At 45.0% G+C, this 23969-nt stretch overlaps 1 protein-coding gene across 5 annotated transcripts in view; it reads left to right on the top strand.

Moving 5' to 3' along the window:
* Positions 1 to 22910, top strand: part of KPNA6 (karyopherin subunit alpha 6) — a 23193-nt gene extending 283 nt beyond the window's left edge. Inside the window, exons 2-15 of one of the 5 annotated variants that reach the window (XM_035903970.1) lie at positions 8300 to 8305; positions 13010 to 13236; positions 13895 to 13990; positions 14286 to 14385; positions 14672 to 14766; positions 15799 to 15930; positions 16156 to 16244; positions 17273 to 17372; positions 18329 to 18492; positions 19385 to 19463; positions 19591 to 19716; positions 20517 to 20644; positions 21165 to 21343; positions 22346 to 22910. In XM_035903970.1, coding sequence (XP_035759863.1) covers positions 8302 to 8305; positions 13010 to 13236; positions 13895 to 13990; positions 14286 to 14385; positions 14672 to 14766; positions 15799 to 15930; positions 16156 to 16244; positions 17273 to 17372; positions 18329 to 18492; positions 19385 to 19463; positions 19591 to 19716; positions 20517 to 20644; positions 21165 to 21343; positions 22346 to 22530 — 1704 coding nt within the window. In that variant the 5' untranslated portion in view covers positions 8300 to 8301 and the 3' untranslated portion in view covers positions 22531 to 22910. Of the gene's footprint in view, positions 1 to 5182; positions 5751 to 8299; positions 8306 to 9224; positions 9390 to 9418; positions 9944 to 13009; positions 13237 to 13894; positions 13991 to 14285; positions 14386 to 14671; positions 14767 to 15798; positions 15931 to 16155; positions 16245 to 17272; positions 17373 to 18328; positions 18493 to 19384; positions 19464 to 19590; positions 19717 to 20516; positions 20645 to 21164; positions 21344 to 22345 lie in introns of those variants that run through there. The other 4 variants (XM_035903969.1, XM_009648527.2, XM_035903971.1 and 1 more) reach the window with 4 other exon arrangements.
* Positions 22911 to 23969: the final 1059 nt, after the last annotated feature.

Raw genomic sequence — 23969 nt, forward strand, 5'->3', positions numbered from 1 at the left:
CAGGCCCCGCAGCACCTGATGGCCCCTGCCACTGCCAGCCCTGCAGCTGCAGAGCTCCCGAGGACACATTGGTGACGGACTTTATAATAAAAGGACGTCTTTAAGTGTTTCTGTACTCAAAAACCCACCTGTGGTGTGTTGGCCATGGAGGGTCACGGGGCGAGAGGGGATGCGAGGGGAGAGGGCGTGAGGGGATGGGAGGTGAGGGATGGGGGATGGGACACAAGGAAAGGGGTGTGAGGGGTGGGACACAAGGGATGGACAGGACATGAGGGGATGGATGGGGCACGAGGGGATGGATGGGACACAAGCGACGGGACACGAGAGATGGACGGGACACAAGGGATGGACAGGACCGAGGGGATGGATGGGACATGAGCGATGGGACACGAGGGATGGATGGGACACGAGGGATGGACAGGACACAAGGGATGGGACAGGACATAAGGGATGGACGGGACACGAGGGATGGACGGGACATGAGCGATGGGACATGAGGGATGGACGGGACATGAGGGGATGGACGGGACACGAGGGATGGAGGGACATGAGGGGATGGACGGGACACGAGGGATGGACGGGACATGAGGGATGGACAGGACCGAGGGGATGGACGGGACATGAGCGATGGGACACGAGGGATGGACAGGACACAAGGGATGGGACAGGACATAAGGGATGGACGGGACCGAGGGGATGGACGGGACATGAGCGATGGACGGGACCGAGGGGATGGACGGGGCATGAGCGATGGGACATGAGGGATGGACAGGACATAAGGGATGGACAGGACACGAGGGATGGATGGGACCAAGGGGATGGACAGGACACGAGGGGATGGACGGGACACGAGGGATGGACAGGACATGACAGATGGACAGGACATAAGGGATGGACGGGACACGAGGGATGGACGGGACATGAGCGATGGGACATGAGGGATGGACAGGACATAAGGGATGGACAGGACACGAGGGATGGATGGGACCAAGGGGATGTACAGGACACGAGGGGATGGACGGGACACGAGGGATGGACAGGACATGAGCGACGGGACACGAGGGATGGATGGGACCAAGGGGATGGACAGGACACGAGGGGATGGACGGGACACGAGGGATGGACGGGACATGAGCGATGGGACACGAGGGATGGACCGGACACAAGGGATGGATGGGACACAAGGGATGGGACAGGACATAAGGGATGGACAGGACATGAGGGATGGACGGGACCGAGGGGATGGACGGGACATGAGCGATGGGACATGAGGGATGGACGGGACATGAGGGGATGGACGGGACACGAGGGATGGACGGGACATGAGGGATGGACAGGACCGAGGGGATGGACGGGACATGAGCGATGGGACACGAGGGATGGACAGGACACAAGGGATGGGACAGGACATAAGGGATGGACGGGACCGAGGGGATGGACGGGACATGAGCGATGGACGGGACCGAGGGGATGGACGGGACATGAGCGATGGGACATGAGGGATGGACAGGACATAAGGGATGGACAGGACACGAGGGATGGATGGGACCAAGGGGATGGACAGGACACGAGGGGATGGACGGGACACGAGGGATGGACAGGACATGAAGGCAGTGGTGGTGCTGGGGAAGGAGCTGCTGTGATGGAAGCTTCATCACAGGCTCTGTGGCGTACTGGCCGATCGCTGATCTTCATTTAAATTCTGAAGCTTCTAAGAGTTTAGAACGGAGCTCTGGTGGGGTCCTACTAAGCCGTTCACTGTTCTGATAACCCAGCAAGGCCTTGGCTGTTGCAGCTTGCATAAAATAGAACTTCAGCAGCAGTGTCAACATAAACTTACTGAGGCTGTCCCTGTGCGCTCTGTCACCGCGGACAGTGCAGGCAATGCTGTGGCCTGGTGCTGTGCAGGGGAGGAGTGTAGTGGAGGAGTTTGCCTGCATATTCATAACCAATGCCACTAAATATACTTAAAGGTTGAGAGGGGTAGGAGATGGCTCTTTCTGTTAGCTACAAATAAATCATAACTGAGTGTTGCCCTTCAAAAGGTACTTGAGTAACAGGAGACTTTTTTTTTTGTCACTTTTGATGTAGCCTGGAATTGAAGGTTCCTACTCGGGGAGGAGAGATGGCTTTTGCTTGCGGCTTTGAGTAGCGAGACAGGGTTTGAATGGATGAGGTGAATGGGAAAGCCAAGCCTGTAGCAGGCACATTCTCTATAAAGCCAAATAAGGATCCTGTGGAAAGTAAGGATTAAGGTCTTGCCAGTTTCACCTGCCACGCTGTCTTTTACCCAGACGTGCCTTGAGAAGTCTTAAAAATGCTCTTTGGGGTGGGACGCTGCTTGATCAAAATGATCTTGTCAGAAACTCCCCTGCTGCCTTCAAACCCGTCCTGTGATGTTCCAGGAAAAGTTACCAGCCGCAAGTCTGTGTATGCAATGGCTGCAGCACCTCCCAGTCCAAAACAGCTTTTACAACTTAATTTATAGCTTGAGATGTAAAAATCTTGACTGGCAACTTTGAGTAGAAAAAATGTCCTCAGGCCTGTTGGTGAATGTCTGAAAACTGCCTGTGTTATCTGGAGCTGAGGATGTTCTTGCTAAGGAGCTTCCCATCCTTCCCCACCACTGCTTCCCTGTTTCTTCTTGGATTTTGAAGTGGACATTTTTCTGACAGCAAGAATTTAATACTCCCCTCATTGGAATTATCCTAATGCAACTTTTTCTTAAGTATTAAAATAAACTAAGACTGCTTTTTTTCATTGTTTTAGGTTAATGGGATAAAATAGTGGCAGTGTAATGTTGTTACCCCTTCTTGTGTGGTGCAGTTGAAGGTGCCGTGGTGTTTGTAAGCAGTTGTGATATTTGTCTTGCCTGTGTTGCTAGAAATGCTCATCAGTTTGTTCTTTGTTTGCTATGCAAATGACATGTCTAAATGCCTTTATAGGGCTGTTTAGCCTGTGGAGCAGTACGTAATGCTCGGCTCTTAATAAAACTTCTGCGGCTGATGAATTTATCTAGTTGTTTGGCTATTTTGCTTTGTTTGCTTGTGTTCAGGAAAGCAAACACGAACTTTGCAACTATTAAAATAGTGTAACAGTGAAAGTACTAATTCCTTCAGCTTTAAGCTATTGTCCTAGTGATGTCCAGATAAACTCAAATTTGCTTAGCAAATCAGACAGTACTGTTTGCTTCTGGAGCAAAGCACGTGTTGGGAAGGACGAGCTTGTTGGAATTTTGTAGCCCTCTGTACTTTTCTCCGACTGTTTCTGGTTGTTTTTAACCTCCTATGACTCTCGTGGATCGAGTTTGAGTTGATTTAGTCAAGGAGTTAATCTCTGTTTTAAGAACTGTTACAAAGGACTCTGTGGCCTCAGGTGACACTGTCGTACTTGATACTTAATCCACTCTTAACAAAATCTGAAAGTCTCAGAACATTGAAATCAGGTTGAAGAGGACTTAAAGCCTCCCAAGCCTCAGATTTTTGGGATGAAAAAGTGGAGCTGAAATTACTGTGTATTGAGAACTGGACTGAGGAAAAGGTGGGTTCTTTTTACATCAAGGCACGGATAGCCTAAAAGGAATCCTAATCTTAGGCTGACCCTAGTGAAGGATAAGAGTGCTGTAGGAGTCTTTAATTTTCCTCAAAAAGAATTTTTGCTTTTCCCTTCCCCCTCCACAGCCAGCACCATCAGCGAAGCTGTTGTGCATTCCAGCAGTGATATCGCATCACTGGCTCTTGGTAGCTAAAACAGAAGGGAGCGAGCCAATGGTGGCTGCGGCACCAGACAGCCAAACAGGCGCACAGATAAGCATTTTACTAGCACAGCATGTACCGTGTGCGAAGCACCCAGCCAGGGGACGGTGGCAGGCTGGGTTTAAGACAGCTCTGAAAGAGAACTGGCTCTGCCTGTGCTTATTTGTAGTAAACACTAGAATAACCTGTGTGAGAACATAAAAGCAGCAGAGCAAACATGCAAAGCGGACCTGCACAAGTGACAGGATGATGGAACTTGGCTGCTTTTCCAGGGTTTAACAGCAGCTGGGGTAATTCCAGGGCTGTACAGGGAAAGCCTTGAGTTGCTGCTTATTTGACAGGACTTCTTATGTGGTGGTTGTTCTCCTGTAAGCACATCTGTTTAGCTGCTTTTCCCCTCTGTTGTCTTCAAATTAATTGATTGATAGTTTTGCAGTAAGGATCTGTTCTTGGGTAATTTCTGGTAGCAGTTCAGAGCTGTCTTTTTATACAGTATGTACAAATCAACTACTTTTACATATTGTTATAACCAACTTAAATTAATTTGTATTTAAGAAATATGGATTATTTAGGTTTACCCTTCTGTGTTTCAACTGAAATCATAAAGTTGTCCTGGATATATTTTTTTCTAGGAGCGAATCCTCCAGAGACGTTAACAAGTCTGTATCTGTAGCTTCTGTCAGGAAGAACCTTTATGCTGTGTTGTAAAGCGAGTGCTTAAGCTCTTAAGAATCGGCTGAAGACACATCTATAGAGTGCTGTAAAATGCATTACATATCTGAGTTTCAGAAGAATTTTTGTTTCTGTTCTCAAAGTTGAGGAACTCCTTCACAAATGGGCGATAAGAACAAAGTTCACGTAAGCTCTGCTAATTGTGACACTCTCTACATTTGCAAGGAAACCAGCGATTAATGCCCATAGACTTGGCGAGGTGGAGAGAGACTTTAGATTTTGAAACACTTCAGAAATGCCTAACGCTCTTTTGTTGGTTTTTTGCTCACTTAAAGCAGCGACTTTGGCAGTAGTTTGACAGAGTAAGAGGCAATGGGAGGATAAACGAAGAAGTGGCTGGAGATTGTCTTTTCAGTTGTTAAGTGGGCGATAGCAGTAAGGAAAGTACGTTCAAAACTGACATGCCGTACCTAAATGCTGAATCAAGTTTCCAGGGTTTCACTGTCAGTGTGTTCTTGAGAGCTGTATTGAGTAGCTGACTGCAGAAATAAAGAGTTTGAGTTACGAATGTTAACTATTAAGCCTTCTGGAGAAATGCGGGCTCGTGAAGCAATGACATGTAGTCAGCCTGATGTCCACTGCTCACTATTGACTTGGGTGTGCAGCCTCAGAAGGTGACTGGCATGTTCTTACAGGTCCTTCCTCCCCAGGTCCAAAAATATCACAAATGCTTTGATTTCTTTTAAAATGAAATGCCTCAGTAACTGTAATTGGAGATTATTGCTTGAATATCACATGTAGGTTTTAACATTGTCAGGGGAGATGACTAGAGTCTTAAATCTCTGATTCAGCACTCCTGGCTTGTTCTTCTAAAGGTAAGGTTCATTTTCTTTGGGTGATCCAAACTGCTCTGATGTCTACTACTACTAAATCAGTTTACTTCAACTGTCTCCTGTTCCTGGAGGGCATGGTGTTGAAAGCACAGGCATTTGTTGAACACAGACCCTGTGGAGAAAGACGCCTGCCAAGCTTACTGCCCTGTTGCAGGAGTCCTGTCTTTCCTCTTCAGTGTCTGAACCTCCTTGGCACCCCAGAAGCGGGTGGTGACTTACGTGAATTTGATGTGGTTGATCTCTTATTTCCTTGTAACTCGGTCAGTCTGAGAAAATACGAGGAGACCAAGGGCAGCAAAGAGCAGTAACCATTCCTGTGCTGCTGGTAGGTTTTCTTGCAGGAGTGTGATGCTGTAGGAATATGTATTTAGCTCAGAGCCTGTGCAAACGGGGAGGCAGGAGGAGATGGGAGGTTCCTCTGTGTTTTCAGGTAAGCGTATGAAATGGAGAAACTTCCTGCTGGATAGGAGAAACCCAAAGAATATAGTCAGTAAGGCTTGGCAAACGACACTTAGTAGTTCGCCGAGTGTGTTTTGCTGCTACTTGTCAAATTTAGGTGGGGGCTTAATTGTTAACTGTGGAGTTTATACTATCACAGGGAACGCTTAGGTTGGAATGGGCCTTGGAGGTCATCTAGCCTGGTGCTTGCTCAGAGCTGGGAAGCCTTTAAATGTACCCAGTGGGCACTAATTGGCAGATCAGTGCTGATGGAGTTCATCAAGTGTATTCATTTACACTTGCATAATTCTATTACCCTTTTCCACTCCGAACACACAGCTGTCAGCCTTCCTGGCTGGCCAGGCTTGGCCTTGGGTATGTGTTTTATGCCCAGCAACAGAACTGTAATAGGTATCTTACGAAGAGTACCTTTGTGAAAGGGTGTTTTGGCTTAAAAAAGGCCTTGTCAGATCTGTCAGCATAACTGTTTCTCTGCTCTGTCACTTTGGTCTGACTCAGCAGCACAAGTCCTGATTTAGACATGTGAGTCCCTGCAGTGACTCAGCTTGGAGGCTTTAATCAGCAGCTGAAAAAATGTTTGAAGCAAATGCTTTTTGTAATGCAGAGAAATGGAAAGAGCATCAGTCAGCTGGAAAGAAGCGAGGCTGGGTTTCTGATCCAGTAACATTAAGAAGCCGTTATAATCTTGGTGTGGCAGTAATGACCCTGGAATTACAGTTTTCTGGCTGAACTGCTGTAGCTTGTGTTGGCTTTTACACAAATGCTTACAGGATTTGAGTGCTCTGCTGAGCTTTAGAGTCAAACTTTCACACTGTTTTTCCTTTCTTTTAAGTGGTAAATACCTTCTCATCCTTCAATATATGAGGATGAGCGTGGCAACCTGTGCTGGTAATTTGGTTTACATGACAACTAGAGGAATTTTTGTCCTCAGCGAAGCCAACCATTGCAAACAAAACCTACAGCAGGAGCCAAATTTCTTCCATTTCCCAAGGGGGCTTTCCTTTGCACAAGGAATTGAAAAGGTATGGCTCAGTTAAGCTTCTTCCGAAAGTTGGGACTGCTCCTGTAGCTCTTGTAAGAGGATTCTTAGCTCACAGAACACCTGAAGTTATTTCCAGTATGAATTATTAGCTTCATAAAGCCTTGCTTTGGTTTTAATGCACCAATTTTTGTCACTAATTTGATTCCAAAGGTGTTAGCATTCAGAAATTGTTGGCATGGGGCTTCTTGATGTCTATGCCAAAGATATGCTATATGCTAGGAAGCACAATCTGATAGTGGCTTTAAAATACCATTTGGACAATTTTTCTCTCTGGGGAGACTAAGGAAGAATTGGCTTAATGTGGGCTTTTAGTTGTGTGAGTTTTGAGGGTGTAGGCAAACAAGTCTTCTAAAAGAAGCTATAAAAATGTGCTTTAACTCACTCACTTTGCAAACCTGAAAGGTGTATCAGTATTGGGCTTACAGGTGTGCTTAATATGGACCTGGAAAGGCAGCCAGTTGCTTCATGCTCTGAAATGCAGATCACTGCAGCGACTTGCTTGTGCCTGGTTAATAGTGAGCAGTTCCTTGTCTGGTACTGGCCTTGTCTCTCTCTGGCTCAGGATCATGGGGATGCATCTAAACTTGCGTCCTGTTTCAGTCTCGGTCCTTGTTCATAGCTGGTCAGGTAGTGGCTTCATCAGCTGTCACTAAACTGGAGTTAAGAATTCCCTTGAGACTGTCACCCTGCGTGGCTGCTCACGTTGCTAAGAAATAAAAGCTAATGCTTCTGACACTTTGCACATGTTCCCCTTCTGGCTTTTCTCCCAAGTTTTCCAATTGCTGCTCTTTTCCTCAGGACAGAGGAGCCACTCCGAGCCAGGACTTGCAAGTGTTTTGATTTTTTTGTGAGCCTTACATCTGCCTGGTCTCTGAGGTGCCTGAGTAAAGCTTTACGTAGCTGTGCTTTATTAAAGCAAGACATCAAACATGTACAAATGGATTTCAAAATTTGTCCTGCAGAGTCGGGGTTACCTGCTGTTAATGTGTTCAGGTTATAGAAATAAATCTTTACATATGCAGGCTGATAAACCTTAGATCTATTTCATGTGTCATCTTAGCACTGAATTCAATATCTGATTTGGCATCTTGGGGCTAATAGTTGGCAGATCTGACTGGAGGTGCAGAGCTTGGATGCTCAATAGGAGAACTATTGAAATGCAAATACTGTCACTTTTTTCTGTGGAGCTGCTGTGACCGAAGCTCACTAATGCAGGGAGGTTCTTGGCTACAAAAGGCACTGACCTGGGGAACTGTGAGGGCAGGGGATTCCTAGAGCAGAAGTGATTATTTCATCCAAGCTCGGTCAAAACACTATTTTAAATGGAGTCAATCTTGCAAGTCTAAGTTTACTGTTTTCTTGAGTGAATTCTGTGAGGTTTTGGTGTAAGCAGCAGATTCTCAAGTGTTCTTCATACTTGGAAACAGAGTTAAAACTCTTGTAGTTTTGTGGAACTGTTCTGCAGAGGCATTGGGAAGAGATGGGTTGGAAGCGCTGCAGACTCAGGTTTTTAATGCAGTTTTTGCATGCTTTTACCTCTGCAGTTTTTAATTCTGCCCTAGGGAAGGTGAATTGGACTGAAGAGGTTGGGGCAAGCGCTGAGCCCCTCTGTAACCAGTGGTCAGGAATGGCAGTGTAATACTGAGGCGGGGACTTCAAAGGGACTTCAGCATTCGGTTCTAATTGACCAGTGAAAAAGGAAAGGGTAAAGACTGTACTGTTCCAGGATAATCCAAGGGATGCTGAACTTGGAGGAGACCAGGTTCCTAGAAAACTAGGCTGTCTGTTGCAGCAGGAGGCTAGGATGGTAGGAATGAAGTACAAGCAAAGGCCTGAAACGTAAGTAGCTGGACTGGCTTTTGCTGGTTTTGAATAAAGCTATGTTTCTGTTTCCACTGATGGAGGAGGTGCCTTGTTCTAATTCTGTCCTAATCTGTTGTTTTCCTTTCTTTTCTAACAACATACTCATGCTGTGCTGATGTTGTAGTAGAACAGGGCAAGCTCTGGCCCTTGCCTGACAGTACTGCTCCCGCACAGGCGTGCTTCTGCACCTGGGCAGGCAGGGTTGAGCTTAGCTTGTTGCCTGAGCAGCTCTGGGGGTGAAAATATGGCTTTATGCCTGTTGTGAAGGGACGATGCTGGGATCGTGGTGTCTGGCCATACTGTCCAAATGCCTGCATATCCCTCTCTCATTGCCATGCACTGAGATATTTGGAAGACGTGCAGTAAGCCTGTCCTCTTTCTTCAGCAAGCTGTTAGATGGGCTCACAGCAGTGTGCCCCAGGCACCTTTGCTGGGGTGCCTGTAACCTTTCCCTGTCACGTGGATGGGTACCTGTACCTGTTGTGCCAGGAAGGATGGTCGGGGGGGTGGCTTCTGGGGAGAGATAAGTGGTGAGCAAGCTGCGGGCACTGCCAGAAGAGTTTATCTGGTACGCAGTCTGTTTGGTGTGGTCTTGGGGAAAAAAGGGTACCCAGAGCAGCTGCAGGCTGCACAAATTGCTCTGGGTGAGCCGCTGTGGTATAGAAGGAACAAGCCTTATTGCTCAGCTTCTTTGGAGTGCTGCAGGTAAGCTTGGAGCCCCAGAGTTCTGGCTGGAACAACATCAGAACAATTTTGTAATTCTAGGGTGTGAGCTGATACTATCTTCATTTAAGGCAGGGCTTAGCTGGTTCTTACGGAAGAAAAACCTTTCCTAGGAGAGGTGCAGTGCAAGGTGCTGTCCCAGTAGGACAGCATTTTGTAGAGGTTAAGGTGGCTGCTAAATGCAGTAGCTAAAACTTGACAGCAGTTAAAGAACCTTGCTCGGCTTAAGTTTCCGTTGCCACTTTCAATTTGAGAACTTTTTTGCAAAAGTGAAACTTCTCAGAACAACAATATTAGGATGCAAAGTGAAAATCGGTGGCTTGAGTACCTTCTGTGCATCACTCATCGATGAGTGCTTTCCCTAATCTGACAGTCCACATTACCCCAACAGTCTGACTTAGTGGGATTGTTTTGAGGGTATTCACCCTGATAGAGCTTGAGCTAAGGACGAAGCCTGACTTGCAGATACACCGGAGCTAAGGACAAAGCCTGACTTGCAGATACACTGGATGAGCTGGATTGTACTGAAACACTAAGTAAAGGATTTGTATGTGCCTGGCATCCTGCTGTCTGTTTTGTTTCATGTGTTTGGGCTTGACATGGAAATGGGGTGTAATGTAACAAATTAGCATTCTAATATTAAAGTATTGACACAGATGATAGACTGGAAAAAGTCAATGGAAATCAACTGCAGAGATAAATGTGTGCGAGAGAAAATAAAAGGTCAAGTGCCAGAGAGACTGCTGCAGGATGATGTGCCGGTACACAGCCATTGTGAAAAAGCACTCTGGGGGCTGGTTGTATCTTTGGGATTTCCCTGGAGTAGCACAGTGTCCTTGATGCTCTGGAAATACAAAGCCTTAAACTACAAGGTGCTGGGTGTGCCAAGTGTGCTCCAAGAGTCTCTGCCTGTTTTCTGGACACCCGGAACAGGGTGCGGGGTGTGCTCAGCTGAGTGGGGTTGTGCAAGTCTGGAGGCAGCTGAACTGTCATGTGTCACTTAGCTATTTATATGACTGACTGGCTGGTAATCCTGCGTATAGCGTTAAGTCACTTAATCACTTTTTCCTCCTCCTTTTCTTAAAAACTACCTTTTAATGGGAGACTTAGCTTTCCAAAGGGAGGTAACCAATTTGGTTTTGTTAGGGATTCTGTTGTAATCTTCAGAATTAAGCTAGCGACTCTTACTCTCTTGAGTGGCTGAATCAGCCATTAGCGTTGGGGTGGTAATAGGAATACACCGACAAAACAGCGGCAGTTTAAATACATTTCCTGAATTAAAATCTATATGCAGATGACACACCTTGCTACTGTAAGATCAGATATAAACCCCTAAAGCCTGTAGATTTTCTTTGCCTTCTATCTTCCAAATTATCTGCTTTTCAGTTAAAAATAATAAACTCTTCCTTCCAATCTTGGCATACAGTGCTGCTGGGAAGAGGGGATGCACAAGTGGGAGCAGTTTCATAATTCCTGTGCTCTGCTTTTCTTTGCCATGTAAATGTTTGTTGTGTGGTTTTGTTTTGGTTTTGTGGTTTGTTTGGTTTTTTTTGTAGAATGAGGAAAGTGCTGTCAAATACCTCTAGAAACAGGCCAGCTATTCCCCTGAACCTCTGACTTGGGAGAAATGAACTCAGGAAAAAAAATAATGGTTTAATACAGGCTTCGCAGTGAGTCTGTCGGCAAGGTATAGTCCAGCTGCCATGTTTAGTGTTGTAAGTAGGTTTCTTGCCTTAGTTTTATTGAGGACAGACATTATAAAATGGAGTACTTAGGAAAGGGACTGAAGGTAAAACTTCTGTAAAGTCTTGCTAGATCTTGAGCCTGCTGTAATTTGATTGCTTCAATCCTGCAGTTTTGAGGCTGTATGCCTTTTCCATAGCAGTGCCCTAAGCAAGTTACTGGAAAAGGCTTTCTAACCTGGCACTGAAATACTGCTTTTACTGACGATGGGTTGTGGTTGGTAGCTTTTTTTTTTTAGCTTCAGAGGTGCCAATAAACTTGCAACCTATCATGCTGCACCTCTTCAAGCCTGGTGGTGTTTCTGGGTCCAACTGTTGGTTGCTGAGCTTCAAAACTGTTTCACAACTGTGGACAGCGTGGGGTCAGGGCTGTTGGCCAGGGACGTGTGTCTGCAAATGACCAGAGGAACTTGGGGTTTGGTGTGGGGTTTTTATCTATTGCTTTTCAGAAGAATGTCCCCTTGGTGTTTCAGCTAGGGAAGAGAATGCCCTGTTAGAAGGCAAATGCTGTGAAATGGAGTCTCACTTTTTCAGTCTTTGGTGTCTTTTCAGCTGTTTTCAGTATTTTCTTTCCTTTCCTGTTAAAATATGAATTCTTCCAGTTGTTTCTTCTTTCCATAACAGTGAAATGTTGGATATTTGTACATTTTATGTGTCGTTTCTTGACTTGGCTGTGGGCTTTCCTAGTAGGAGGGCAGTAAGGTCTGAAACTTCTCCAGCTGATCTTGGAAGGGCTCCAGAATGGCTGGAGGCAGTTGATAAGTCAAACTGAAACTTTTTGTAAGCAACATGACTGAGGAGTGCTTAAAGCTCTAAAGAGGAGGGGTAGGGAGATAGCACTGCAGACTTTCACAGGACACTTCTTCCACCTGCCCTTAGCAGTTGGAAGAAAACAAAGATACTGGTGTCCAGCAGACTTCTGGAGAAGTTGGTCTCAGGGTTAATTGGCACTTTGCTGTGTATCATGATTGCTTCCTTCCTGACTTGAGAAAGGCATAGATGTTAAGCAAATAATCTGTATCATAAATGGGAGAAAGGGAGAGTTTGGGAAGATGCAAAAAGGAGGCGACATGGTCAAAGCAGTGGATTGCAGCTGGATGCAGCTGAGGAGTTGATATCCTTCTGTACTCGGGTTACTGCTTGGCCCTGGTTGCTTTTAACTGTGCCAAATAGTGGAGTGTCACTTCCCTGACTAGGAGGCAAATACACAAGTAATCGAGTTTGAAGTGCTGCATTAGTCAGATATGAAGCAGCAAAATAAGTAGGTCAGGTACTGAACACTTGCAGAAACCTGGCAGGACAAACGTGGCCTGTATGTTATGTATAGCTCTGCTTTTTGCAAGGTGGTTTTATTGTTATTATAAAATCAAGGCCTCAGTTTGCTGTGAGTGCTGTTGGATTTTGGCCATGCGTACACAGTGAAACTCCTGGTATGGGGGAAAAAAAATTGTCAAGGTGTGATTTATGCTGTGATGATATGAGGGAAATTATTTCTGCTGAAAACCAAAGTAGAATTTAGTTATGCACCTCCTGAGGACGGTGAAGCTGCTTGAGTAGAAGCCTTTCACATGGGCAGTGTCCTTGGTATTGTGAAGTTGGGTCCAGGTTCCTTTCAGAAGAGTAAATCTACTCTTGGGCTTCCTAGAAACACTCTTGCCATAACAGCATATCACATGAGCTAAGGTTAGGATCACATTCTAGCTTGAAGCTTCTACTTCAGTGTTTGAGACCAGCTCTTGCAAATAAGTCTGTTCAATCTAGCTATTCCATGTGCACAGACTTCCTTGTCAGAAAGGACGTGTGGGTAAAGGAGCAGAGAGTGACAAGAAATCTGAGGCAAGTATCTCTTTCTCTTCACAGAAACCATGGCGAGTCCTGCGAAGGATAACTATCGAATGAAGAGTTACAAGAACAAAGCCCTAAATCCCGAGGAAATGCGTCGGAGAAGAGAAGAGGAAGGAATTCAACTGCGCAAACAGAAACGAGAGCAACAGGTAACTGTCATCTTGACTAGCTTGTGTACAGCCTTAACACAACCACGATTGTGCTGCTGCCAAACTGGAATCTTCAAGGATCTGTGCATTAAGGTTCGTTGGCAGTCCTCTTATTTTTCCTGTTCTAACTGAGATCTTGCTTTTTTTTTCTTTGTACCTAGTACAGAGTGTAGCTCACATCAAGAGCTCTCCAAGCACTTTGTCCTTGGGGTACTAGAGGTTTTTGTTCACAGATCCTTGTTTTTTAAGGGTATTTTTTGAGGTTTTTTTATTAATTAGTGAATAGGGTTATTTCCTCAAGAAGCAAGAAGAGCAAGTGAAAGTATGGGCTGTGTGTATTTCTTAACTCTGAGCTGGTTTTTTTGGCTTGGAGGTCTATGAAAGTAAGAGGTGATTCCCAGGTAGTGTATGTGGCTCAGACTAAACGTTTGCTCTATTAGTGCATCATCTACAAGCTGCCTTCTCCCCAGTTTCCCTAACTTGTTAGGTCAAATTCTGCACTTGCCTGTGCCAGTGTCTCAGCAACTTGGGTATTTGCATATCTGAGGGCAAGACTTAGCATGTTCTGTTATTGGGGTTTGTATGCCAAACTAGTCTTCAGAGTGCAGAGCTGTTATTAATGACTACTTTTCTATTCAGGTTGCGTTTAGTCTAGCTGATGGTATCTCATTTGGGAAACAAGAATGTCTAGTTATAAAGACTGTTCATCATTGCTTTCTAATAATGACTCTTGTGTTTTGTTCCCTGCCAGCTCTTTAAAAGAAGAAATGTGGAGTTGATCAGTGAAGATGCCTCCATGTTTGATAGTCTCCTTGTGGATTCCTATGTTAGTTCCACGACATGTGGGGTAAGATGCCTTTCCTTGTTGCAAATGTGCCTTCGGGTAGATCTAGCGCTGTGGACTGCACAGAACTGACAAACCTCAATGGTTTTGTTTTCTCACTTCTTGAGAACGTTGCAAATGTTACTACAGTGAACTGGAAAAGTCTGCCAGGAAGTAAATAGTGTGCTGTAAGCTCAAATTGTGAATCTTTGGATTACTAGCTAAGCACAAAATCATAGTAGGCTGTCGTGACTGTGATGTCTTAAATAATCTTAGTGTGAAATGGAACCATTGTTCTTTCTCACTTGCATCTTTTCAGGAGGGAGTGATCACAAGAGAGATGGTAGAGATGCTTTTCTCAGATGACCCTGACCTACAGCTAGCAACCACTCAGAAATTCAGGAAGCTACTCTCCAAAGGTAAAAATAACTCATCTTATCCCCGCCGTAGGATCTGACATAGCCTTTCTTTTGCAAGCATTTGTATTGCTATACAGAAGTTTAGCAGCTTGGAGCTGGGGGGAAGAAAGTTATAATCTGGAAACTTGATGATCTAGTATATTGCTAATGATTTACAGTTGTATGAATTGTACAGTGATTCTGGAGAGTTGTCCAGCTTGAGATCATTCAATTCAGTAAAAGTTCAAGCTTGTTATTACCCTGCATTAGACCTGTATACTGTTTTGACACTGCCTTGCTATTTCAGAGCCGAATCCTCCAATAGATGAAGTGATAAACACTCAGGGAGTGGTGGACAGATTTGTTGAATTCCTGAAAAGAAGTGAAAACTGCACGCTACAGGTAAAGGAGGTTGCGTTATGAATTCTCCCTGGCATGTAGCTGTATAACCTTCACAGCTTGGGAACTTGAACCCACAGGTGCTATAAGGGAAAAGTGATGTCTTGAACCCAAAGATGCAGGTTATATGATGTGTAGGAGAAGAAAAAGGTAGCCTGTAATGCTTAGGCAAAAAAGGACATTAAAAATTGCTCTAAATTAAATTCTTGGAAGAATGCTGGCAAAAATAACATAGTTCAGCTGCAGCAGAAGAGAATTTGGCCTTCCTGTGTCTGATATTTCTGCTGGAAGCCAGTGGAGGGGGGGAATAAATGTGTTAGAAATGGCTGAGGTAGTGCTGATCCTGCCGTGGGGCAGAGGGATGGACTAGATGGCTTCTTGAGATTCCTTCCAGCTTGGTAATAACTATAGTTACGTTGTAGGGGTTAAAGACGCTTCCATACATGGAATTGGATCCGAGTTGATGACTGCCTTCATCTATCTTCCTGCCCTCTGGCCCAAGGCTGTATCATAGGGGCTTACTTCCAAGAAGAACTGCAAGGAAATCTCTCTTTGGTTTAAAAGAATGAGTGGCAAAAGCAGGGAACTTGCTGGTCAGCTTCACTTGACTCAAGGCATCTTTGTGGTGTCAGCCAGACGAGAGGGTGGGCTAGAACTGGCTAGTCTGCATTAAACATGGAAAGCTTTCTGCTCCACGTGTGTCTGCACCATGTGTCTTCACTTTTCTTGCTGGAAAATAGTTGTATAGGTGAAACGATGTATAGGTGAATGTGACTGATGGTAATGTCTTCACTTGCTAATCCTTTGAGAAGCTGTAGCCTCTGAGAAAGCGTTTAGCAGATGTGGCTTTCTTATTGCTCAGGAAAATAAAATCCTTTCCTTTGAGTGTTGAGGTGTTCTGTTGCGATATGCTTGCTTGCTCTCTCAACCTTTTTAGGAGAAGTTGAAAGAACTGTAGCCAAAATTTAATGGTAAATACTTTGCTAACTCAGAGTTACTTTATTCATACTTTTGTCATTTATTTGCTTGTTTCAGTTTGAAGCAGCGTGGGCACTGACGAATATTGCATCAGGAACTTCCCAACAAACAAAAATAGTAATTGAGGCTGGGGCAGTTCCTATATTTATAGAGCTATTAAACTCTGACTTTGAGGATGTTCAAGAACAGGTAAGGTTCACTTCTTCGTTTGGGATTAGGGAAACCACAGTAGATTGCACATGGTTAAAATGCAGTGTTCAAAATGAGTGGCCAGTGTCTAACAACTGGCTTCAGACCGCAAATTGAAGTATCGTTTGCCTGGAATTACAGGAAAATGCTTTCTTAGCACACTACCCTTTTCTTCCTCTGTTCAGAAACTGCGTGAATGCTAAAACTGTTGCTGTTTCCTTTCAGGCTGTCTGGGCATTGGGGAACATTGCTGGAGACAGCTCTGTGTGTAGAGATTATGTCCTTAACTGCGCTATTCTTCCTCCCTTATTAATGTGAGTAGCCATGAATACTTGCCAAAACAGTTCTTGAAGTCCCATTGTACTGCAGCAGAGCAAGATTTGAGCTGGGTGAATAGATTCCCGAGCAATGTGTGGTGATGTTCACTGGGAATCAAACCACTGGTACCAGACAAACTGGCAGTTCAGACAAGTATCTGATAAATGGAGCGGGACTTGGTAGATAACATGCCTTCTCACAAACCTTTACACTGCTCTGAATCTGAAGTGGGTGCTGTTGCAGTGTGCTTGGCTTTCTGAAGTCACAGGGCTTGCTGTTTCACTGTGCATCCCTCCAGATGCCTGCTCTTTGTGCTTATGCTGTGGATTTCAGGTGCTTGCCTGAGGGGGCTCCTCTAGGACTAAGGAAGGGGAGCAGGACTCTGCACCCAGCTTGCCTCTGCAGCTCTTAAATGTGGTGCATACCTGCCGCAGTCAGAAGATCTGTCAGGAGCGTGCTCTCAAGGACTGTTCACTGCTCTGCAAAGAATTAATCTTTACTTTATCCTGTCCTTGGCAAACTGATGCTTTGTCACAAGTGACTTGGATTGTTACACTGCTACTTCTGTTGGTCACCTGCCCACAGCGATTGCTGACTGAAGACCTCAGCCCATGGGACTTGCTGTCCTCATTAGAGATGAGAGACAGCAGTTTGTGTCAATTGGCCTCTAGTGAGGACCGTCTGACCTCAGATAGGGGTGCGAGTGTCTGCCTGGGCTGAATTTGAACTTGGAACTGCATTAGACTAACGTGCCCTTCCTCTGCAACTTGTCTAATGTGGAACTTGCCTTCCTGAACCATGTCACTTGATGTTGTTAGGAATAATAGCTATTTATCCTAAGAAGTAGTTGCATGTCCCTTCTCTTCTTGCTTATTGAGAGGCTCAAGTGACAAGCAGCATGGCTTGAGCTACAGTGAGTGGAGTAGTGGTTTGATTTCCTTAGTATCATTCTAGTTTTCCTTCTTTTGATTCCCTTGCTGGCTTCCACATCAAGGATTATAATTCATGGTAATTGTCTCTTTAGGCTCCTTACGAAGTCCACCAGGTTGACAATGACACGAAATGCTGTCTGGGCCTTGTCAAACTTGTGCAGAGGAAAGAGTCCACCACCTGAATTTGATAAGGTGAGAATAAATGCCTTGTTGGCAGACAGGTGATGGGGAGACACCCAGTTAAGATGTTTGTCTAAATTATTTTTGGCTGTCATTCTGGGAGGGAACAGGGTGAGGTTCTTCCGGGTGAGGTTGATCTTACTGTTCAGCAGATACTTGAAAGCCTGTTTCATTTTCTGCCTGGCTCTATTGGCAGCCCATCTGCTGGACCCCTGAAGTGAGGGGGCAAGCCCAGGCTTCCCTGCAAGATAGCATACACTGTGGGCTTCTCTGAACCCTGTTATGAACTCTGGAAGTTTGAGACTTCACTTAAATTGTGACTAAAAACTTGATTGAGGCCTCTAAATGCTACAAAACAGGACTCCTGTAGCTACATGGGAGCTGTGGTAGCTTTCCTCTTCCCTGGTTTGCTACTGACATGAACCAAAGGTTCTGCTGGCCTTTCAGGTGTCCCATCCTTCTCTGGTAGAACAAAAATGTTCCAAGATTGATGTGTTTCACTTTTTTTTTTTTAAATGAAAGTTCATGTGTCAAAGCTGGGAAGCTGGTGGTGAGGGGTGAAATCTGAGTTGAGTGTAAATGTGAAAACCACTTGCAAATGATTGAGGTATTCAGGGGTGTAACTGTTGATGGCTGCTGCTCTGAATACTGAGCTATTTAGGGTTATTAAGCAGTGCTCTTACGTAGGAAATGTAAGGAGCTTCCAAATGGTAGCACTTGTCTCGAGAGTTTAGACTTGGTCCAAGAGGAAGGGATGTAATTTTAGTAATAAAGCTGTTGAGGTAACTTTAGGCTCTCTGATTACGAGGTATGTGAACCAGCAAGGAAGCTGCTGACTTTGGGGATGGCAACTCTGGACATTCAGGACCTGTTGCCTTGCCAGTCAGTGTAGCCACGTGGTGTTTGCATGCAAATATGGTGGGCCTTGACAGAATGTGACTAACCTGGGGTGGTGGCTGTTGTTGCAGGTATCTCCCTGCCTGCCAGTGTTGTCCCGATTATTATTCAACAGTGACTCTGACTTGCTGGCAGATGCGTGTTGGGCTCTTTCCTACTTATCAGATGGCCCCAATGAGAAAATTCAAGCAGTTATTGACTCGGGAGTGTGTCGGCGACTGGTGGAGCTGTTAATGTAAGTATCTTGTCTCACTCCTTCAGTCCAGTGAGACTGGGAAGCATGTGACTGAGCATGAGTTCGTATCAAAACCCATCAGAGCCTTCTTTCCACCTCCTGTGGGCACAGGATTTGGGTAATGGGTACCTTAGCTGACTTTGGAGCAGTTATGTAGGAGGGTCTGAAGCCAGTCAAGAGCTGTAGTTTACTGGCTTTTCTTTCTGAGAGAAGCAGAGTATTTTCTAGTGCTGGAATGCTAGTTAATAGTGTGGCTGGGAAGAACTTAGAGGTTGGACTGACAGTCTCTGAAAGGAGAGAGGACTGCAGGGAGTCTTCTGCTCTCAGACTTCAAATATGCTTATGGAAGCCTAGTTACTGGGCAAATCGTAGTATCGCTTTGGTTGGAAAAGACCTTTAAGATCATCAAGTCCAAACCAAGTGTGGCAAAGAAGAGTGTCTAGCACAAGTCAGCTTGGCTTTGTTTCTCTGATATCTATATGGAAACTCGGACAAAAATGTTTGCTGTGTGCAGTTTGAATGGGCCTCTTTCACATCATCAGAATTGGTAGAACTGCAAGGTACTTGCTTCCAAAATTATCCTGAAAAATTCTGGGTGTTCTCGTTAGGTTAACATCATCTTTGTTCAGGAAGGCGATGTGAAAGGTGAGATCTGTCATTAACCTGAAGATGGAGTTAGGATGTTAAGGATGAAAATGTGTCTGTATTGCAAGTTTGTCTTCAGTCTCTGCTTATTCAGTGGCAATATGGTCAACTTGCTGTATGTTTCTATATGCTAGGGGATGGAATTGTAAGTAAATGACGCAGATGAAATACTGGGGAGAGAATCTTCTGAATATCCAGGCATGTGTGATCTGACAGATGTTTTGTCCTCGCACCATTTTTCCTGCAGGCACAATGACTACAAAGTGGCTTCCCCAGCTTTGCGAGCGGTTGGCAACATTGTGACGGGGGACGACATCCAGACCCAGGTGAGGGGGAATGACTGACTTGCGGGGAAATGCAGTGCCCGTATAGCGCATTCACCGTGTGAAAATCGAAAGCATTTAGCTCTGTACCTGATAGCTGTGATCTCACTTCTGTATTCTTTCTCAAAAGGTGATTCTGAACTGTTCAGCCTTGCCTTGTCTACTTCATTTATTAAGCAGTCCCAAGGAGTCAATCAGGAAAGAAGCCTGCTGGACTATATCTAACATCACAGCAGGAAACAGAGCACAAATACAGGTACAGTCGTCTCCAGCCCATCTGTAATGATCCTGGATTCCAAGCTCAGCATTAAAGATTTGCAACTTTTTTTTCCTTATCTGACACTTAGAGGCTGGTTTTCACATCTCTTATTCTGCAGTCATTTGCACATTTGCTGCTCCCAAGCCATCTGCCAAATGAGCTAAAAAAAAAAAAAGCTTGTTAATTGTACCAACAAAGACTAGGCTGAAAGGAGTCCCACAGGTTGGATTGTTCCTTGGAATAAGAGGAGATACAGCCCCTACTTCTCCATGCTCAATTAGAGATACCCCTTTGAAAAGCTGGAGCTTGTTGAGTTTTAATTATCCTTTTAATGACCTACATACAGAGGCAGATAAGTGATGAAAGTGTTCCTACAGTATTGATGCAGTAATAGGGATTGTCTGCTGTGCTGGTTATGGAATTGAATCTCGTGTTAATAGGATTTGTCTGAGGAATAAAATGGAGAAATTGCTGAAGGGTATAGCTTGGAAAGTTCTTTTGCATTGGAAAATCATAGGATCATAGAATGGTTTGGGTTGAAAGGGACCCCTAGAGGCCATCCAGTCCAACCCCGACGCAGGGAGCAGGGACACCTTGAACCACATCAGGTTGCTCACAGCCCCGTCCAACCTGGCCTGGAATGTTCTCAGGGATGGGGCCTCCACCCCCAATCTGGGCAACCCCTGCCAGGGTTTCACCACTCTCAGTGTAAAGAATTTCTTCCTTGTATCTGGATCTTAACAGTCTTTTAGACCGTGTTGCCAATTCAAACGCTTCCTGCTACTCTCTCTCCCCAGGCAGTCATAGACGCAAACATTTTCCCGGTACTGATAGAAATCTTGCAGAAAGCAGAATTCCGGACGAGGAAAGAGGCAGCATGGGCTATTACAAACGCAACGTCAGGAGGAACTCCCGAACAGATCAGGTACTCCCTGTGGCTCCTCTTAGGGGAAATCTGTCTGAAGGCACAGTAGCTGTGTCTTTATGGGAACTGCAAGAGAGGTAGAAAAGGAGTAATTGGAGAATGTCTGAGAGCGTACCTGAGATGTGGGCGAAGCTGTAGCTGGGTGCTGTATATATTGTATACTGTGCTGTAAATTGTAGCTTCCTTCTGAGTAAGGCTAAGCCAGTCCAAACTACTTCCCCCCCACCTTTAGATAGCTTAGACTAGGCTAAATGTCCAGACTTGATGAGGGATTAAATTCCAGTGTGGACTTGATTTGAGTAGCACCTGGATTTCAAATGGAGTTAGCAGGTTTCTTAAAAGAGGGGGTGTGTATACAAATGCAAATAAGTGGATAAAAATTAACCCTGGCAGAACACTAAAAATACATTGTAAGGTAACTTTTTGTATTTTAGACTCATTCCTCTCGCTCTCTCTGAGTAAAGGTGATGCTTGCTAGATCCTAAATGACAAGTGTATGCTGTTGGTGCTCTCTCTTCAGATACTTGGTCAATTTGGGTTGTATCAAGCCTCTCTGTGACCTGCTGACTGTCATGGACTCCAAGATTGTTCAGGTGGCGTTGAACGGCCTGGAGAACATCCTGAGGCTTGGAGAGCAGGAAGCCAACCAGAGTGGGACAGGCATCAACCCCTACTGTAGCCTGATTGAGGAGGCCTATGGTAGGTGGTGGCCGTGGTGCTACTGACTTTGAACACCAGAGGATGCATTGAAAGGTGTTGGCTAGTTTTGTTGGTTGCTTTTCTGCTGTGTTAAAGAATTTAACATATTCTAAACTAGCCAATACTTGTTTTGACAGTCTGTCTTGTTAGGCTCTTACAACTGGGCGTAGGGCAAAATACTTGGAAGTAAAAATGACCATACTCCTGATCCAAGCTCCCTAGACCTGGAGGCCAAGTTGATAATTGTGCCTTGCACCAGCTGGGAGTATTAATCAGAAATAAGCTGAGCTAAGTAAAACAAAGTGACACTTCTGGGTCTAAGATTGCTCTAACTGTACCCAGTTGTAGCTGTACAGTGGAAATCCAGAGAGACTTAGCTTTTCCCTGGAGAGACTTAATTTGGTGGAGGTTTTTTTTGTCCTGCTCTTGAAGCTTTGAGGAGCAGTTCCTATTTTGGTCTGAAACTCCCTGTGCACTGCCAGTGTCTGATTTGTGCTCTCACTGGCTGTTACATTGTGTCCTGATTCTCCCAGTAAGAATAATTCTTGAAATTCTTGAGAGTGTATTGTGCTTGGATGCTTTCTGTTCGGCGGTGGATTGAATTAGGGTGGCTAAAGCTGTTGCTGCCCTTCTGCTGGAGGCTACTGGGACGGGCCCCGCTTCTTTCCCCTCCCTACCCCCTGCAGCTACCAAACTGTTCACAGCCAGTTGTTTGAATTTCACTGAAATCTGGCTTAGTCTCCAGCTGGGAGCACATCTGCTGTGGCTGTGTCAGCTAAACCTACTATTGAAATGACATTAATGCTGCCTGATACGGATGAAATCCACAAGCAGCTCTGGAACAGTTAGCTTTGGATGCCAGCGCTGCTCACAAAATGCACATCTAACACAAAGGTCTTGCAGCAAATAGGGGTGAGGGTTGAGGGTGGATGTGGGACTGTAAATAGCGGGATCTCCTTGTTTCATTGCATTCCACTTTTTTTTTTTTCCTTCCCCTCCAAGGTTTGGATAAGATAGAGTTCCTACAGAGCCACGAGAACCAGGAGATCTACCAGAAGGCCTTTGACCTGATTGAGCACTACTTTGGAGTAGAGGATGACTCCGCTCTAGCTCCCCAGGTAGACGAGAACCAGCAGCAATTCATCTTCCAGCAGCCCGAAGCCCCCATGGAAGGTTTCCAGCTATAATGTGCCCGGAGGAAAAGAACACCACAAACTTGCCGGAAAGCAACTTGGGAGCAGCTGATCGTCCCATCCCCTTCTTGCAAACGGAAGGCTGAATGTCCACTCCACCTGTTAGGAAACAATTCTTCCTTCAAACAACTAGAAACAGTGCTTTATCCTCACAGAGAGGAGGGGATATTCTTACACTTTGGTTTTTTCCTTTTTGCTGCTGCATACATATCTTCAAAGCAGGCATCTGGGTGGAGGAAGGACACTGAGGTAACAGATTGCACCTCTTGGTGGTTTGTTTTTTTTTTTCTTTGTGGTGATCTCTCCCAAATGTCACTTTTTACCTCGGGTACTTAATTGAGATTTCAGCATTGGGTTGGGTAAGAACACAAATAGAACGTAAGCATTCTCACAACAATAATTCTGGAAACCTGGGTTGATCTATTTAATTTTTTTTGCACATGTTACTCTTTATTAAAGACTCTTAATTTGCCAAGAGCAAAGTTGAGCCCTGGCCTTTCTGCGACCCTCCTTCAGTGGACAGTCCTGTTGGACCTGGGCCAAGTTCCCCTGAAATACTGTAAATGGACAGAGAAAAAAACGGGAAGTTCTCCCACTCCTGGGAAGATCTGTTTGTTTTTTTTTTTTTTTTTCTGGGGGGAAGGCTTCTTCCCTTTGTCTAGATTTTTTTTTTTATTTTGTTCTTTCAAGAACTGCTAGTGGTATTTCCAAGGAGGAGGAGGAAAAAAAAAAAAAAGCAACAAGACCCCAAAGATGGTAACTATGAAGAGGGGCGGGATGCATGGGTGGTTTTTGAAACAGGAAGCACAGCTGCCGTTGCACAGGCTGCGTTTGCGTTGCTACTGACTGATGTCGTGGAACTGTTGAAATGGTGAAACCCATCTTCATCTTTACTTGAAATATTTTATTTTTTTTTCCCATCAGAAACATGTTTTGAGTTCTGGGTTGGTTGGGGGTTGTTTTTCTGCCTTGGGTTGGGGTGGATCATTTTATGGGTTGGAGGAAGAGTACGTAGCTACACTTGACAGCGGTGTTGTGTGCGGTGTTAACTTCAGTAGCAACAGGCCTGAGTTTTCAGGTTTACCTCCTGCTCACAGTTGGATCATGTACATTTTACTTCAAAAAAAAAAAGTCAAATCTCTGTATTTTTTATATTATATATAGGTAGATATTTGTCTAATTGGGCTTCAGAGAAAAAATATATATGAAATTTCTGTAATTTATGTAAATAGAGCACTGTGAGGCAGGCACACCTGGAAACGACGGCCCCACTCACTCACTGGTTGTCCTGCTTCTTTTCCTCTGTTTACTCACGTACTGTATAAGCGAACCTAGAGCTGTCTCTAACTCCTCTGCCAGGTCTGAGTTACTTAACCGAGATTTCCTTCTCCCAAAGCCGAAGAGGCTCTGGAGAACACGAACACTTCTGGGGT

This window comes from Egretta garzetta, unplaced genomic scaffold, assembly GCF_000687185.1.
Source record: "Egretta garzetta isolate BGI_Z169 unplaced genomic scaffold, ASM68718v1 scaffold101, whole genome shotgun sequence".
Lineage (NCBI taxonomy): Eukaryota > Metazoa > Chordata > Aves > Pelecaniformes > Ardeidae > Egretta > Egretta garzetta.